Genomic DNA, 18,646 nt, shown 5'->3' on the forward strand with positions numbered 1-18,646 from the left:
GACGGGCACACAACAAGCCCTTTCACATTTCGCGGCCGGTCTGAGGGCTCTTGTGTTGGCGAAGCAGCGGTTCCCACAGCTGTGTCGTCGAGCGCGAGGCATCTGTATGGCGACACCGCACCACGGGATTCGAGTGACCATGTAGACAAAAAGTGCTGTCTGCTTAAACGCTTTATCAAGTCCCATCGCTCACGCAGACCTTTAAAGGTTATGTAAAAGAAAGGCTTGCAAATGAGCATGTGACCTGATGTCATGAACTTATTATATTCGGCAGCTCACTTTTTCTCACGTCAGCCATTTCTGTTTTTGATTCCGTTCCCAGTTATCATTGTGATGGGGAACAATATCCTCTTTGATGCAAGGATCCCACAAAATTGCAGCATCAGAGCCTTGATAGAAGATCTGGAATTTATTTGTGTTATATAGAACCCAGCAAAGGTCGGATATTGCTGCAACTATGTTTGTTTTCACACAACAGCAAGGCATCCTGAAATTGAATGATGTGTAGTTTGAGGTATAAAATATGTGTTGGAAAGTGCCAATGGATTTCAACAAAACGGTGGGGGCTTTTACAGGCAGTGTAAAATTGGTGAAGGAAATTTAAACAAGTTAGAAAGGAGTTTGCATGCACCATACGACAGGGGTCCCCACCAATTGGCAACAGGCTATATGGTTGCGGTCCGCAAGGACGGACTAAACAAAAATATACTTTATGATCATCTGAGTCTGGCAGAAGTTTTATTTTGAAAAATCAGGTGCAGTCACCTCTGCCTCTGTTTCACAAATAGCTCTTTTGAGTGTGGCAATTTTTGGGAATTCCTCCACACTGTTGTGGTATGCTTACAACTCCGGGGGAAACAAGGGAGGGCAAAAACAAGTCTGGCGCAAGAGGCCGAGTGGGCTGATGATTCTCACAAGAGTCTGGAATAAAAAGGAATAAAGGAGTACGCAGGTGTTTGTTTCAGCCACCACACCCACCTGTCACTTTGCCACACATGCCCCTAACCCATTCACACACATAATTGTGTTGTGCTGTCAGACAGTACCAGAGGAATGTGGACTGAGCATAGATTGTCGGCCAAAGCTAGTGGCTTCGAGTGTACGCAACTACACGCCTCATAGAGTAACAGTAGAGTCATGTGTGCGCATGTGTTGAAACAGTTACTACGGAAAGCAAAAACCCCAATAATAAGAAGAACAAAAATACTGATATTGTCATATTTGATCAACTTATAAGTAATACTACTACAATTATGTATCCGTGTCATTTCTGCAGCGCTTGTCCTCATTAGGGTTACGGGTGAGCCGGAGGCGATCCCGGCAGACTTTGGGCGAGAGGCGGCATATACAAGTAGACAAACAACCACTCACATTTACACCCGTGGACAAGTTAGGGTCTTCAACAACATGCACGCTTTTGGTGTAAAGTGTGTAAAGAAGCCGGAGTCCCCGGAGGAAAGCCACGCAAGCATGGGGACAGCATACAAACTCACACAATATTTGAAAAGAAGAATGCGGGTTAGGGGTGATGTTTTGGGAATTTGGGCAGAAACCAGTGTAGTCAGAGAAAAACGCCCCCATTGTTATTATTATTAATACTAACAATAGATATATAATAAAATGTGCAACGGTGTGACATATCTATTATTTTATAAAATAAAAAAATATGCTACAATTATAGAATCCCATTGCAATTACATCTGTATGGGTGAAAAAAAATGTATGTAGAAAAATGCAGCGTTACAGTTGCTTGTTTTAAAAACAAACAAAAAATCATATATTATTATTATTATTAGATGTGTACAGTTGCGCAAATAAAATTACGTACCCTGGCAGAATTTGTAAGGTGTTCACCATTCTTTAAAGAAAACCTGACTGATCAGGTAAACCTCCGAAATTGCCAATATTTCACAAATCCTGCCAGAGTATGCGAACTTGAGAGCACAACTGGATGTGTGAATATTGCTGGCAGTCAGCATCAATCTTGATTTCTTTTTCACAGGCAACAAGTGCACAAACAGCATGGCATGCATCAAGGGAGGGGAAGTAAGAGTGTACTATACTTGCATTTAGCATGCACATACTATAGAGAAGAAGAAAAAAAAACACATGAAGGGAGAGTTGCAGAAGGTAGGTCCACTGCATGGGGGGGGGGGGGGGGGGGGCTTTAGGTGTGTGCGTGGATGTGAGTTGCGTGTGTGAAAAGAGAAGGGGGGGGGGGGGTTGCAGAGCCTAGTTGACAGTGTACGCGTGGCAGTGTTTATTAGAAACCAAAACAGAGAGCCCAGCCCAGCCCCAGGCAGCAGAGAGATGGCAGTGTGCAGGAAAACAGCGACTCCTCCCTCCCTACCCCGGCCTGCAAGCTCTCACACCAACATGCGAAGAAGAAAAAGGAAAACACAGAAGAGGAGCACGTAGACGTACCTATTGTTCGGACTTTTTCTGCTTATTGGCGAGCTTTTCGTCTTCTTCCTGGAGAAGTCGCTGCTGTAGGGTAAAACCGAGGCGTAGCCGTGCTCTGCCTCTGTGGACACAAACAAATACAAACGTGCATTTTTGAAAGAAACCCAAAACAAAACAAAAGACGAGTCATGTTGTTTCATTTTTTTAAAAAAAGAAAAAGAAAACGCAACCGCCTGCAATTTCTACATCTGTCATGATGTTACAAGCTGATGTCACTGTTGTTTAGCCATTGCTTCTCCAAAATACAGCATTCAACCAACACGTGACACACAGTTTTACCTGGGAATATAGCAACGACAACAACAAAAAACATATTATATTTGACATCCATGTTTTTTAAAAAATAAATAAATTTAAAAAACCTGAAAATACCGGCACCCATCGCTTGCTCCACGTCCTATTGTCTGTACACAGTGACATCATATCTGCACCATCGAAATGTCAGCTCAAACTTCGTTTTTGTGCAAAGCATATACAGCCACACAAGTCAGCACTTGTACTTACAACTTTAATAATTGCTGTCTTCGCGTAAATTTAGCTTTAAATACCTCTGTCTCTTCTCTCCAAGTACTCTGCAGCCTCCAGCAGAATTAGAAGCGAATTAAGTTCCATCTTGTTTTTGTCTTTTAAAAAAAAAAAGGAGACAGTATATACACAAGTTTGCATAAAGTGTTGGAATGTAAATGTTTCAAACAAAACAAAACAAAATGTTTCTGTCCGGTGTATGTACGACGGTATAAGCAGTTCTGAGTCTTAGCGAGTCCAAACTACAGTAGCAACAACCGACAGCACCTAAAACTCAGTGCAGTGAATGATGTCACCCTTGTCCAATAGGAAAAACGGAAAGGCGGGCTTTCAGCGTGGATTTCAGCCAGTGAGCGAGAGAGAGGCGTTATCGTGGAATTTGATTGGTCCCGACGCCGGTTAAAGTAATCGGGGACATGCCCTAGCAACAGCCCGCCTTCTTGCACATGGTTGGTGTGACGTTTAAAAAAAGCGACCTATGATTGGTTAGAAGCGTTTGTGGGCGCTTCTCACAGCTCAACTGGCCACTGTTGTTTTGGTTACCAAACTTCTCAGGCGTATACGTTTGACTTTAGACAGGAAGTAAACCACAAAGGCCGAAAAGTAAAAAAGTATATATTTTATAGCTCCACATTTCAAGCGTTTCTAGCGAGACAGAGAGTTACAGTGAATAGTTTCTTCATTCCTGGCAGACGCTATTATGAATGTTTTGTGAGAGGCCATTCGGTTTAGGAGTGCTATGGGCTATATTAACAGCATGCATTATTTTGCATAATGCCTCGGAAGTACAATGTTAATGGGAAGGTGCAGAATAGTTCACATACATTTCTAATCCAAAGGTACGCCCGCCATTGTATCTCTCCCTCCTGTTCCAGGCACGATGCTGTTTTAATTGAATGTGCGCTGTGAAGTTGGGGAGCATTTTGTGATGATTGCTTGAAAATGATCCACAAGCATTTTTTTTTTCTATATTTGGAAAATGACTCCAGATGACATTGCATTTTATTTTGCGATGCTTGGCTGATTTAAGTGTGAAAATACTAATGAGGCCGTGAGCCACTGTCACAAAAGTCAATATTTTGGTCTAATTTGGATTGTCGTCATTGTGTCGTGTGCACAAGCCTCTGCTGTGTCATAAGCATGCAGATGAATAGTGGGAGTGTGCACGAGTGACACAATCTCCACAAATTATTGGGAGAGCATGAACCAGCTCAGCCCTAGAGCATGTTTAAATGTGGGTCGCAGATGTTTGTGGTGCTTCACATTGTTGCTGTACATTCTGAGAAAATCCCAGAGGCGCTCAGTGTAAAGTAATAACAAAAAAGCACATTAGGAGCAAATATTTTTAGGCTGCACCTTTCTGTGCAGACTGCTCAGGCGGCAAGGCTTCTTTGACAATGGTAATTGAATGTTGTCGTTAATTTTAGCCTTCATAAATGTTTGCATGACAGGGGTGCAAATGTTAAATATTCTTAGCTAAAATACTATAATCAGTGGCAGTCCTAGCATGAATGGGGCCCTGTGCAAGACCCCCCTTTAGTACCCCCTCCACAACCCCTCACCCCACCCCCCAAACCACAGATAAAAAAACACACCGGAGTGGATCTTATATATATTTTGAAATATATTGAACGATAAACAAGTCAGAATACAGCAACGGCAAAGAATATTTAGAATTAAGGAAATAAACAAAATTGGAAAAAAATAAAATAAATCTTGCATTGCACAAATTTAATAAAATAAACTCAGCGAACTTTATTGCAATAGTAAGATAATGAGCTGAGGATGGCTGTGCATCATCCTCATTGGCAGAAGAGGTTCCAAAATATTTGATGAACGCTCCTAATATCGCATGCAAATACAATACGTTATTAATTCAGCTATCAATGAATTAAATGGAATATTATCGATAAACAATAAAACAGGAGTTCCATTTAAATGCATATTGAGTATTTAAAATTTTTAGTAGACCTACACACTAACGACAAAATGCTTCTAAGTATACTAACTTACTTCCACTTTCATGCAAACATCTGGTTTTATTTTGGAAAACAACTATCAATATTTTCGCCTTTTTTCTGACATGCTATGGGCCAAACCGGTATCTGAATCATAATCCATTTATGTTTGCGCATCTTCCGCATTGTCAATTTGAAATAACACCCTGTTTTTGAATAAAAGGATGGAAATTTAAAAAAATGTTTTAGTCCATTTAATCAAAAAATATTTGGCATACCATTGGATTATTAGACTTTGCAGCCCTACTTTCATGCAACGTCAATTCATTTGCACCAACAAAGTAGAGAACATCGCACCTTATGATCGTCGATTGTCAAGAAATAACGAGACCTCCATTGCTGGTTAGCTTGCGTTTTTAATCAGGCACTTGACAACGCAAGAACATTCACATGTGGCCATGTCACTCTCAGTCACTTTCTACTAACAGTGATCTAGCCTTAGCTCCTCCCCCAAATACAGGGATCTTCAAACAATGAAGATGTCATACCTCCTTGACGACGATAACCTCTCACTTCGTTAATCAGCAAAATCCTTAAAGACCCCAAATAATGTCTCCACAAGGGGCGCAAATTCCCCATACAAATGACAATGATTTACATGTCACGATGCCAAAAGAAAACCAACTCACGTCGCACTTTTTTTAGGGTGTGCGCGTAGCCGCCCTCCTAGGAATGGCGCACTGTGCAGCCGCACATATTGCACATACCAGGAATTGCCACTGACTGTAATGCAGACTGACTATCATCTGCCTCGAGTGCGACACGCCTGCTATCATGTCAAAGTCACAAGGTAAGCAGAGCTGCATTGCAATATTTGCTTCTGTAATCAGTATGCGTGTACCCCGCCTCACATGCCTGTTCCAAAGAATACTTGCCTTGCCATGGCTCTCGTCACTATTGAAGCATTTCCATTGCGTACACTACCAGGTTCTACACCCTGTACCTGGTCAGCTGGTGTTCCAAGCATGCCCAGCTGACATTTAACCCATTGGTCGAGCACATTCATCATTGGTGGTTCATTGTAACAATAATACGGGACATTAGAAAACTCAAAAATAAATGCAAATGCTAATATTAGCCTCGCTTGTCCCTGTGCCTGAGTTATAAAGGGACCTTTGCTGATTATACATTTTTGAGTCACATAAGCATTTGTGATGGTAAATATTGAACTGATTCCACATTTTATTGATTGTCTGTCCAGGGCGTTTTCCAAGTAGATCGAGAGGAAAAATCACCCACCCCACACCACAGAACAATTGCTCAGGATAATCTTTTCGTCTTCGAGGGACGTACAAAATCTGAGCCTTTGTTGACTTTGATCATAAGGGACGGAAAATGCTCAAATTCGGCTTGGTTATCATTATGTGTGTACTCTGCTTGAACGGAGCCTCACACCAGCAGAGACAGTCTTACGCGTACGTGCACATATGTCAAACTCATTGCACTTTAAGTTCTCAAACCTGATGATTTGTTTGGCCTGCATCGCAAATGCTATTCCAGCCGTAATTATAGGCAAGTTATGCAACGCGCAACAAGCCTCTTATCAAAGGCGCATATATGCAGTGACGCTGGCAAAGTGTGTCACTGAACTCTGTACATGCCTTGCTGGTCTTAAGATTGCGGCAGGACACAGGTTCACCGCGCCACGCGAGGCGCGCGTCCTCCCAGGTCTTGCACTCACTTCACATACGCGTAATTGAGCCAATGTCGGCAAGTAAAGCCAACGCTGACCTCGCATGGATTGTTTATGTAAGCAAGCAGTCACCATCTTGTTTGAGTTAACTTTTTTTTTTTGCCAAACATTCCTCTTTTGTTAAAAACTGTATTTCTTCTCTTGGAGCTGCGCTGCCTATGCTGAAATGAAGTGGTGACACACTTTGACAATTATGTCAGTGCCTGCAGTAGCCATTGCCCCATAAGGGTTTTTGTGGCCAATCGAGCAGGGACAAGGACCTCAAAGTGCCAATCGAGCAGGGACAAGGACCTCAATGTCCTTTTCAAGGGACCTTGAATTTGATCAGAACAACCTTGTACAAACTTCCCCTTAAAATGAAATAATTAAAATCCCTAAGTTGTTTGATGGTGTAGTGGTTCACTGGCCTCACTTCCGTGTCGGCAGCTTGGGTGCGGGCCCACTAGGTAACGTGATGGTGTTCATGCAATTTTCAATGGCTGTTTGTCTCTATTTACCCTGTCATTGACTGGCAACCAGGCCATGGTGTAATCTGCCTTTTCCCAATGTCATCTTGGATAGACTCCAACTCTGAACAGGATTAGCATCTTGAGATCTACTGATGTCCGTTATTAGGATTATAGAATATTGAAATGAATCTGGATGATAGCAGTCGATGTTATTTTTCAACTCCAATCATGGCTGCTTACGATGAATGTTTTTGTCTACGAATTTCGCATCTTGTGATTTTTTTTATGTGATCAAAAAGGTTCCATTGCAATGGTAATTAGGTCTTTTCTGGAAAGAGTGCAGACATCCAAGCAATCTTTTGCATCATTTGAAAGGGAAAGGCCTTTGTCCCTCCCGCTGCAACGTTTCTATTTATAACCGTCATCTGCATGCACTCTGATCATAGTGGGTCAGGCCTTCTTGCCCAGGGCCTGGCTGCCAAAGGACTGTGCCCTCCCTCACCATTCATCTCTGTTTTCCTCCTTCTGTTGTTCCATCTTTACCTCTACACCAGTTGGTCTGCTGTGACTGGCTGGCAACCAGTTAAGGGTGTACCCTGCCTCTTGCGCAGAGTCAGCTGGGATAGGGTTCAGCTCTCCCTAAAGAGGAGAAGTAATCTCGAAAATGCTTCATGTGCTTGATCTGGGATCAGAACTAAATGGCAAAATTAGCCGCTGTACAGTTTGCTTTATGCCTCCAGTGCGAGCTCCAATCCAGCTACCTCAGGATTGGAAAATTGTGCAATTGTTTACAGATAACCTTCCATGTATTTGCAATAACTCCTCAGGTGAATGTCCGTACATGCCCAAGCCAATAAAAAACAAGGTTACGTGTTAGCGTGTTAGCATGAACCGTATTTCTCTGGTTTTATAGGGAATATTGCATTAACTGGTGTAGCTGGTTTATTTTCCCGCTTGACGTCATCAATAAGTCACAACTTCTATTTAATTGTTAGTGTTATGCAATCTTCCACAGAGTTTGTTCAGTGTACGCAAGCCGCAATTAGTCATTGATTTGTTGGTCTCTCCTAGCATTTCCGTGAGCCTCCTGTGTCTCATATGTGGTCATGAGCGAAAGAAATACCACAGACATAACTGTCTGGAAATGTTCCCATGGGCTGAGTGAGGAAAGGCTTGTCTACATTTAGACAATCTACACCCATACAGGGGGTCTTTGGTTTACGATGGTCCCGACATATGAGGTTTCAAGAATTACGAACGGCGCTCAATGAACAAGCGCTGTGTCCTATGAATACGTCATCACGGCACAAGAAGGCACGCTCAGTTACCACTGAAGTTACTGTGCTTTATATATGTTTTTTTATATTTATGGCTGGCACTGATGGTGTCGTGCTACATTTGTTTGACTCGTGTGGAGGCAGCATGGACTCAGTTCACACTCAGTGACGGTATGACTGTGAATGTGAGATAGAGTGGTTGTCCGTTTCCATGTGTGCCCTGCAACTGACTGGCGACCAGTTCAGGCTCTTGTCCACCGTTCACCTAAAGTCAGTTGAGATAGGCTCCAGCACCCCGCAGCCCTGAACAGGATAAGCGGGATTGAAAATGGATGGATATTTATACCCCAGTGTTTTCATACAATTATTTACTGTAATTGAAATTGAAGTTTTCAGTTCACCCAAAAGAGGACAAGTCATCTTGAAAATCCATGTTTGCCACTAAATTCAGACCTGTGCTAATGTTTGTTCAGTGCTTCATCTGGGATCCAAACTAAACGGCAAAATTAGCCGCTGTACAGTCTGCTTTACTTACTGTACTGCTGCATTAGGATAGGTTAGTACAAGACTACGGCGTTTTACAACTTACATATCAATTTTGTTCCTGCCATAGGAACGGAACTCCATCGTAAACCGAGGCTTATAGGCTCAATAAACATCCAATTGCATAGGTTTGGTACTTGTAACCTTTGTAAGCTTGGAAGTGATTTTTACACCGAGCTCTATCCATTCACAATCTCAATTGACACATTGTATGTATACAGTTATATCTTTATAAACTTCTGAAATGAATATGAATTTGAAAAGAGTCTCTACTAACAGATGGTAGACGCCCACACTTAACTGGTACATTTTTGTGACTTCTCTTTGCGTTCTACTGTTACTTAACACTAGTCCATGTCATTAGTCAATGTAGCCTTCCCATTTCAAGTGTACTGAATCCATATCAAACTGTAATTCATCTTCAAACGGTCTTGGTCTGTTTGTCCGGTGCACACCAGGGTGCTTCCAGAGGCCCTATACACTTCTGAAGCCAACATTTTTACAGGTCACCTTTCTGTGTGAATGACACTGACAGGGAATGGGGGATTTCCACCAATAGTCCACCTTTGGACATAGTCAACACTCATTTTTGCCATCCTGTTGTGGTGCAAGCAACGCCGCTGTATTTCTTAATTGCGGGATGCCTTGTCACTGCTTAAAAGTATGCAAACTTTCATCAGCATGCCGCCTTCACTGCTTCTGTGTAAAAAGCAAAGGCTGCTTATCGCTGGATCTTCTGATGCTTCTGATGTATAAAGAAATTGCAGCGGTTTTAACTGAACCACACCTGCCAAGTGTGAACACACCCAAAACATAATGGACTTATAAATAGTGTCAATATATAAACTGGAACAATGGAATGTGCTCCACACTTGGTTTTAAAATCATGGTTATTTTTCTTTACCAATTGGATTATGTCCACATTGTGCGGTTAGATTTTTCCGGACACAATTTGCATATCATCCTAAATTTGTGGGGATGAACAGCCGATGTGTTTTTTCTGTAGTCTACCTCTTGGTGCTTCTCACCCAAAAAAGCTGACGTCTGCACACACAGCACGTGAACTCTTTTGTGTCTTTGTTTTATGTATCAAGATCTGTGTCGTAGCACCTGCACTGTTTTCTTGCAGCTCCTAACTCCCTTCCAGGCTCCTGCATTCTTCACCTCTTTTGCTCTTTAGGTCAGGGTGATGCAATGAACCCACAGTCGCTCCATCCTGCTCCACCTGTGCACATGACTAACCCCCATGTTGCACTGGCGTATGTTCTGCATCCTGTAAGGCCTTTTGCAAGCGGGCTTGAAGACGTCTGCTCCTTTTTATGTTGCATTTTGGTGCACGAGGGGGGTGAAACCCCACCATGCTGCACACTACCAACACCAAATAAAAGACAAAACAGCCACAGAAGGCGTAAGGAAGCCTCAGGGGGCAGGGTTGTGCACGGACATGAGGTTGAAAAGGCTCAAATAAAACAAGCATATCCGTGACCATGGAAACTGGCGAACTTGAGCTAATTCATACACTCAAACAGCGGGTCTCGAACAACAAACATTCTCCCTATAAATATGCAAACCAGGCCTATGCTGACGTGTGGGTGGGAAGCAGAGAAACATGGTGACAGATCACCCACCCGTGGATGTGAATCTACACTTTAAATAAATGAATATAAACAATTGCTACTTTCCTGTTCTGATTTGATATCGTTTGTTGTCCAATAACAGCCCCACAACACAGGCTTAAAAGTTATTTTTCAAATAATGTTATGCTTTGAAGTGAGGACAAGTCCTATGCTGAACAACCCTAGCCCGAAAAGTGCTTTTCATCACCGAAAATACTACAAGAAGAGATAAATGGCTACAAATTAACTGAAAGAACTGGGCAATTTCGAGTCATGTTTGGTCATGCAAAGCAGCAAATTAAACTGAAACACCATTCAAAAAGTTCACTATATTGTACAGTGGTGACTTGAAATACGAGTTTAATTTGTTCCATGTCAATCCCTTTTCAACTGGGAGTGGCATTAAACAGCTTAAACCTCTTTAGTTCCAAATTGCACCAAAGAGTGCTTGCATCTCAAATCTGCGCTAGCAAGTCAAAGCAAAACGTCGGCAGAAAGACGGGCTACGTGTGAAAAAAAAACTTGTAAGTCGGGTCACTCGTATCTAAGGCAACACTGCATTGCACCCATACTGTAATAAAGGTGAAGACAAGGCGACTGGCAGTATAGTTGATGTGCAGTTTAGGAACCATCCATTTTCTTCACATGTGCTGACTTCATTGGGGTCGTGGATGAGCTGAAGCCAATCCCAGGTGACTTTGGGCAAGTGACAAGGTGCACCCTGGATGGTCACAAGGGCACATATACCTGAAGACAACAACAACAACAAAACTTTCAGATTCATACCTGTGCACAATTTAGTGTCTTGAATGAGTCTGACATGCATGTTTTTTAAATGCGGTAGGTAGCCGAAATACCCGCAGAAAACCCACGCAAACTAGTGGAGAACATGCAAACTCCACACAAGAAGTTAGTTTTTGAATTCCAAAAATTGTTCTAAAGGAAATGCTGATCCCTAACTATTTTAATTTGTGGAAGAAAAAAAAAAATCACACGCAAATAAACGATACCAGACCATTACATTTATAATCTGTTAAAAATATAATGCGAGGGTGCACCCCCGGGGCTCACAAACCACACTTTGGGAATCCCTGATTGACAATAGCTGCTATTTAGTTGATTTATGAACAGGAAAACGAAATTCTAGCAAACCACCTTGTGGCCTTTGCCTTCACTCAGATGCAAGAAAATAAATGGCAAGGCTGCAAACACACACAAGTTGAGACCCACATGAAATGTGCTTGAAAATAGATACATCACTCATCTTCTCCAAGTAAATTGCAATTGTGTAAGCTCAAAAATGCATAAGCACGGTTAATTGTGTGTGGTGCGTAGTTGAAAAAGTCTGTCTTTTTTTTTTAACAGTTTTGCTCCAAAGGGCGTGGCAGCAGACATGGCGTGAGAGGCGTCACGGTGCCATAATTACTGGCGTCTCACGAGACACTACATACAAAACGACATGTTTTTCCTCACTGATTGCCTGCGAGCATTTGTCGCCGCTCTTTGCAGCCTGACACACATACTTGTCATTCGCATTGTGAACATTGAAAGAAGGGGGGGGGGGGAGCGGACACGTGTGTTTGGGTGTCTGTGCACATTATTTTGCCCATCTGGCATTTCAGGCCCGCAGCTGCAGGGTTCAGGGTTTGGCTCATATCCGGTGCTGAGCTGGCAGTGGAGGGAGGGCTGTTAAAGGGTCTGAGGGTGTGCGAAGAGTCGTCACGCCGCTCCCTTCCTGCTGTACTATTCCACAACTTCACTTCCACTCCCGAGCTTTTTGTCTCCTGGCTTCAGAAAAGGGGTCTCTCTGTCAGTACTATACTATACTATGTGTGTGTGCGTGCATGTGCTGTTCTTAACCCTGTATAGTCAGTGAAAACTTGAAACTTCAGCCGCAGGCATTTTTTTGGCAAGAAATTACAAGACCTTTTTTTACTTAAAAAACATTACAGTGTTATGCAAAAGTTATCACAGCAATCATATTATAGTAAAGGTATAGGTTAGGTCAGTAGGTCAGATGCAGTTAGCAGGATTAGCCATTTAGCAGTATATAAGATAATAAGAACCCATTTCATTTTCGCGACAATCGGAATGTGGGTTTTATCAGTGGAACTGCAAAAAATCCATCTGTCCGTCATTCTCCATGATTGTGGACTGTTGGATGAAGAACAAACAACAAATATACCGCTCAGAATAATGCTTTTTCACTTCTGTAAACAGTTCGGCCTTGGTGGAGGGCGACGCTTTTCTCACTGACATTCTAGTTATACTGTATATATGGTCATTATAGCATAACTGTAACAACAACTTAAAATTAAAATTGTAGCTTTTGCAGTGTACTATATATTTATGTAAGGATAATTTAGTAGTTAAGGTGGAGACCTGTGAAGTCTGCTTAGCAACAAGGGGCCACGCAAACGTGACAATCCATCCATCCATCCATCCATTTTCTGAGCCGCTTCTCCTCACTAGGGTCGCGGGCATGCTGGAGCCTATCCCAGCTGTCATTGGGCTGGAGGCGGGGTACACCCTGAACTGGTTGCCAGCCAATCGCAGGGCACATAGAAACAAACAACCATTCGCACTCACAGTCATGCCTACGGGCAATTTAGAGTCTCCAATGAATGCATGTTTTTGGGATGTGGGAGGAAACCGGAGTGCCCGGAGAAAACCCACGCAGGCACGGGGAGAACATGCAAACTCCACACAGGCGGGGCCGGGGATTGAACCCGGGTCCTCAGAACTGTGAGGCTGACGCTCTAACCAGTCGGCCTCCGTGCCGCCACGTGACAATCCAAGAAATTTTATTTTGCTACCATTATGAAGCTATTGTTAGTCAAAGTCAATGTAGTTTTAGATAAAGTAAGTCAAGCTGTCAACTATCACGGGTCTTTAAGTGAAACACACACAATTAGGCGCTGAGAGATGTTTTGAATTTTTTAGGGTTTGTAGTTGTTTACGACAGCCACTTTATTATCGTGTCGCGTCTTTGCCATTGCATCCAGAGTTTCTCTCTACTCTTGTCAACTTTTTAGCCTTCATTTTAGCACATCTAAGGAGAAAATATATGCAGAAAAAAACCGAATGAACAAAAATGAACACGAGTAGGTCTACTAGTCTTTCCGTTTCAAACCTATCTTATCCTCCTGATATTGACCTCCAACATGGGAGACAAAGAAATACCCATCACGTGAGAGAAAACTATCTATAAAGGGTTGCTTGGACAACTTAAATCAAGATGCTCCTGTCTGCAAAGACACACTCACAAAACTGCCCCCAGACCAGACAGGTGGCGTCCCCCGGTCCCCACATCAGGCAATTACGCCCAGGTGGTGTGTCTGTGTGTGTGTGTGTGTGTGTGTGTGTGTGTGTGTGTGCATGTGTGCATGCATGCGTGCATGTAAAAAGCAGTGCTGCCAGCGAGGGGTAATCCAGACATGTTAGAATCAGAGTCACCTTCAGAACCTGACCTCAAACACTCGCCGGTGCACAACAGCAATTGTCCATAGCAGCAGGAGAGGGCACATTCTGCACTTGAGAAATGTTTTCACAGCGAAAAACAATAGGCTGAACTACACTTTTGTATGCACGGCTGTTTTTAGGGGTACATTTTTTAATTATTATTATAATTGTAAAAGGAAAAGAAAAATCATGTTTATTGTCATGAACACACGCATGTTCGACCCATCACAGTAGGGAACACAGCAAACACACACTTGTGGCACACAGTGGAGCGTGGGGCCACTTAGCGGCCAGGAAGCAGTTCGGGATAACGGTGTTTTGCTCAAGACAACACAAAAACTTCCAAGGAAGATACTAGTGGTGGTTTGTGCATTTAGTACCTGGGCCTTCAGGAAAGATTTACCGGACTTAATTCACCACTACTATCATGTTGCAAATATAGAAACCATCATACTACAGTATACAATAATGCAATACAACAGCACACAAATGTGCCATGTGTGTCTTCTGGAGCATTTCAGAATCAATATTTATCTAATAACATGACTAAAACAATCAAATAAAATGCACCATACCCACAAGAGATGCTGGTTATTAAATGCATTCGCGTTTTGCTCGTCGAATTTACGAACCAATCAGGACGAAACATCCTAATCCTAATCCTCACTAGGGTCGCGGGCGTGCTGGAGCCTATCCCAGCTATCTTTGGGCCAGAGGCGGGGTACACCCTGAACTGGTCGCCAGCCAATCGCAGGGCACATATAAACAAACAACCATTCGCACTCACATTCACACCGACAGGCAATTTAGAGTCTTCAATCAACCTACCACGCATGTTTTTGGGATGTGGGAGGAAACCGAGGTGCCCGGTGAAAACCCGCGCAGGCACGGGAAGAACATGCAAACTCCACACAGGCGGGGCCGGGATTTGAACCCAGTCCCTCAGAACTGTGAGGTAGATGTGCTAACCAGTCGCCCACCGTGCGAGGCACGGTTTATAAACTGCAAGCTATCAGTTACGCGGAGGAACATGGGAATCGAGCAGCCGCGAGAGAATTCAAGATCAAAGAATCCATGGTTCGCAAGTGGAGACTGACTCCGACAATGACGAGAGGGAACACGGCATGTTTGATGGCGAAATTGGCCAGCTGTTCATTTCGGATACAGAAGATGAGGACTTTGATGGATTTGTGGATGAGGATTCATCAAAAAATAACGTAAGTACATTGATGAACACTTCAATAAAGTACAACCAAACTCAGTTTTGCTCCCGCTGCCTTTTTAAAAACATACGCTAGCATGCATGTTAGCGTATGTTTTAGCATGCATGCATGCTACCGTATGTTTTAAGATAGCGTATGTTTTACCATGCCTGCGCCCAATAGTGCGGTGCCCCCAATAGTGCGGTCCGCCTTATGTATGTGTTAAATTCAGAAATATAACTGAGACTGCGCCTTTTAATACGGTGCGCCTTATGTTCGCGAAAATACAGTACACTTTTTTAATCCTCACTGTCTGACATGAAATCTGACTAAACATTTCCTGTTTTAGGTCAATTAGGATTGCCAAAATTATTTCTATTTACTAAATGCCAGAAGAATTAGACGAGGATTTTTTTTTTCATGACTTTATTCGAAGTCACAACTTTACATACATCGCATTAGTATTTGGTACCATTTCCTTTAAACTGTATGACTTGGGTCAAATGTTTTGGATATCCTTCCACCAGCATGTAGGTCAGTCCTTTTGATAGTGTTTAGGCCTTGCTGACCCTCAGCGTCCACCATTGGATGATACACATTACACAACACATTTTCATTTGCGCGGTAGTGCTGAGCATGACTCATAAGATTTGTTTGTTCGCATCCAGTTGCACACAAAACTCAAGTGGTAACACTCGCCCCCCGTACTCGATCGATTCAGCGCACGAGTGCGGTGAAGCCGTTCCGTTTTGCCCGCAGATGCTCGCTGGCCTCAGCAGACATGGAGCAAGCCCGGCCCACAAACACACAGCTGTTTCTAATCGGTAATTCAGCACTGATGGTTGACCTACATTCTGGTGTGTGCACGTCTTTGAACCCATGGCCCTGCTTTGCACAGCCGTGGGGGAAGGTAGAGAGGACCAGGGAGAAAAACAAGAGTGAGGATTGATGACAAAAAGGATGCCAAAGTAAAATATGGTGTAAGTATGTTACAATACGCCCCTTTTTGTTTTCTTTGTATGCTATGCAGGTAGATGTCCAATCCAGGTTGCATGCTTAATAATAGAGCATGTGTGCCTGTAAATGTTTCCACAGCCCCTAAGTGCAGCTGTCTAAAAAAAAAAGAGAGAGAGGAAAAAAACAGATCTCATAAAAAACGTCCTGACCATCAATTTTCTGTTCTTGTTACACTCGGAAAGCCCCATTTTTTTTTCTCTCCCAAAATTGCTTCTCTTTGTCAACACCCGTCCCAGCCATCCGTCAAAATTCAATAAAGTTGTGTGCTGTCCGCATTTTAATGTACCTCCCTTTTTTGATTAAGGCTGGAAGTGCATGTCGGCAGCATTCCTTGCATGCAGGGGACGGTTACTGCCGAGCGCTCGGGGTCCCCCCTGGTAATTACTCGTGGCAAAGATCCTTATCTTTCTCCCATTCCCAAAAAAATGCCAGGGTCGTGGAGGGAGAAAGACTAGTGGGGGAGAGACTTTGTTAAAATCCTGCAAAAACATGAGGCGTTAGCTGTTTACGTGAACATTCACTCGTGCTCCTTTGCAATTTAGGCGGAACTTAAAGTGGGTCACTGTGTCTCAGGACTGCAGGGTATAAAAGAAAGAAGTGGAAAACATATAGGAAACTGCGGTGGATCAGAGAGAGGAGTTAAACTTGGCAACAGATTACTAAAGACATGTTTTACTAAAGCGGGATCATATGGATTGTCATCTTAATAAATGTTTAACCTCTCAGAAAAGCAGAAAATTGCTTAGGATAATCTTTGGCCATTACGGACTTTGATCTGAAAAAGGGGAAATGCTCAAATTCATCCTGATTGTTGGTGCGTCCCAATGATCCTAGGAGCTAAGTTGTTTGGGGCTTTATGCCCCTGGCAGGGTCATCCATGGCAAACAGGTCCTAGGTGAGGGACCAGACAAAGCACGGCTCAAAGACCCCTTATGATGACGAGAAACTATGGACTCCGTTTACCGGGTCACCGGGGCTCCCCTCTGGAGCCAGGCCTGAAGGTGGCGCTCGAAGGCGAGCACCTGGTGGCCGGGCCTGCGCCCATGGGGCCCAGGCCGGGCACAGCCCGAAAGGGTAACGTGGGTAACCCTTCCCATGGGCTCACCACCTGTGGGAGGGGCAATAGGGGTCGGGTGCGGTGCGAGCTGGGCGGTGGCCGAAGGCGGGGTCCTTGCCGATCCGATCCCCGGCTACGAAACTGGCTCTAGGGACGTGGAATGTCACCTCTCTGGCAGAGAAGGAGCCCGAGCTGGTGTGTGAGATCGAGAAGTTCTCGCCTCCACGCACAGCTTGGGCTCTGGCACCAGTCCTCTCGAGAGGGGTTGGACTCTCTTCCACTCTGGAGTTGCCCACGGTGAGAGGCGCCGAGCAGGTGTGGGTATACTCCGGGGACGACCCAGGACACGCTGGAGAGACTACATCCTTCGGCTGGCCTGGGAACGCCTCGGGATCCCCCCGGAAGAGCTGGATGAAGTGGCTGGGGAGAGGGAAGTCTGGGCGTCCCTGCTAAAGCTACTGCCCCTGCGACCCGACCTCGGATAAGCGGTAGAAAATGGATGGATGGATGGTTGGTGTGTGTGTACACACTGTTTTACATGCCTTTTCCACAGCATAGCACCAAGTCTGGTTGCCATTCCTATACTTCCAAATGTGCTGACTAGTTAAAAATGTGCAATACATTTTGAAAATAAACAACCATTTTTAAATTGTTGTTTATTTTTATTTATTTAGTTATTTGTTTCTATAATTTTAAAGTTGATTACCATAGTGTTACATGTGCTTTTTAGGAATAAAACCCATGCCTTGTTTTTGATGAGCATTTTGGCCTATAATACTACTGTACTCTAATATTGGTCATGATGGTGGTACTTGGAGAACGAAGTATTTTTTTTAGGTGGTACTTAATGTAAAATGTTTGAGAACCGCTGCCCTAAAGCAGATGTGACTCAAATGCAAGCGCAAGTAAGGAGAATGTTTCCTTTTGTGCTGTTTTTGTTCCCTTTTCACACGAAGACAGTTTTCATTTTGTTAGGAAACATGAACATATGGTTGCAATGTTGCGTGTTTTGCATGTTACACCCCTCAGTGGCTTAACATAAACAAAGAGTGAGGCTGCCACAACGATGAGATTTTGAATCGTTGCATTCTCTTTTTAAAAATGTGTCGCTAAACTCAAACAAGACGGCAATGAGGAAATGGATCGCAGACATGATGCTGGTCAGCTTTTTTTGTGCTTGTGCCTTAATTTCCTCTGCAGCAGGGAACTAGTTGTAAAAAAGAAAAAAAAGAATAGCACTTCTTCACTAGGATCGACCTCCTCCCAATGGTTTGCTGTGTTTTGTTTGTTTGTTTTTTACAAGAACAATCACACATAGTAGCTT

At 43.5% G+C, this 18,646-nt stretch overlaps 1 protein-coding gene across 1 annotated transcript in view; it reads right to left on the reverse strand.

The window, feature by feature from the left end:
• The window catches only part of mxd4 (MAX dimerization protein 4), a 31,384-nt gene extending 28,133 nt beyond the window's left edge, over positions 1-3,251 (reverse strand). The window contains exons 1-2 of the mRNA XM_061680429.1: positions 3,012-3,251; positions 2,425-2,524 (exon numbers count right to left, since the gene is read on the reverse strand). Of these exons, the coding sequence (XP_061536413.1) occupies positions 2,425-2,524; positions 3,012-3,129 (218 nt within the window). The 5' untranslated portion in view covers positions 3,130-3,251. The remainder of the gene's footprint in view (positions 1-2,424; positions 2,525-3,011) is intronic.
• Positions 3,252-18,646: the final 15,395 nt, after the last annotated feature.

The sequence above is a fragment of the Phycodurus eques genome, chromosome 6 (genome assembly GCF_024500275.1).
Source record: "Phycodurus eques isolate BA_2022a chromosome 6, UOR_Pequ_1.1, whole genome shotgun sequence".
Classification (NCBI taxonomy): domain Eukaryota; kingdom Metazoa; phylum Chordata; class Actinopteri; order Syngnathiformes; family Syngnathidae; genus Phycodurus; species Phycodurus eques.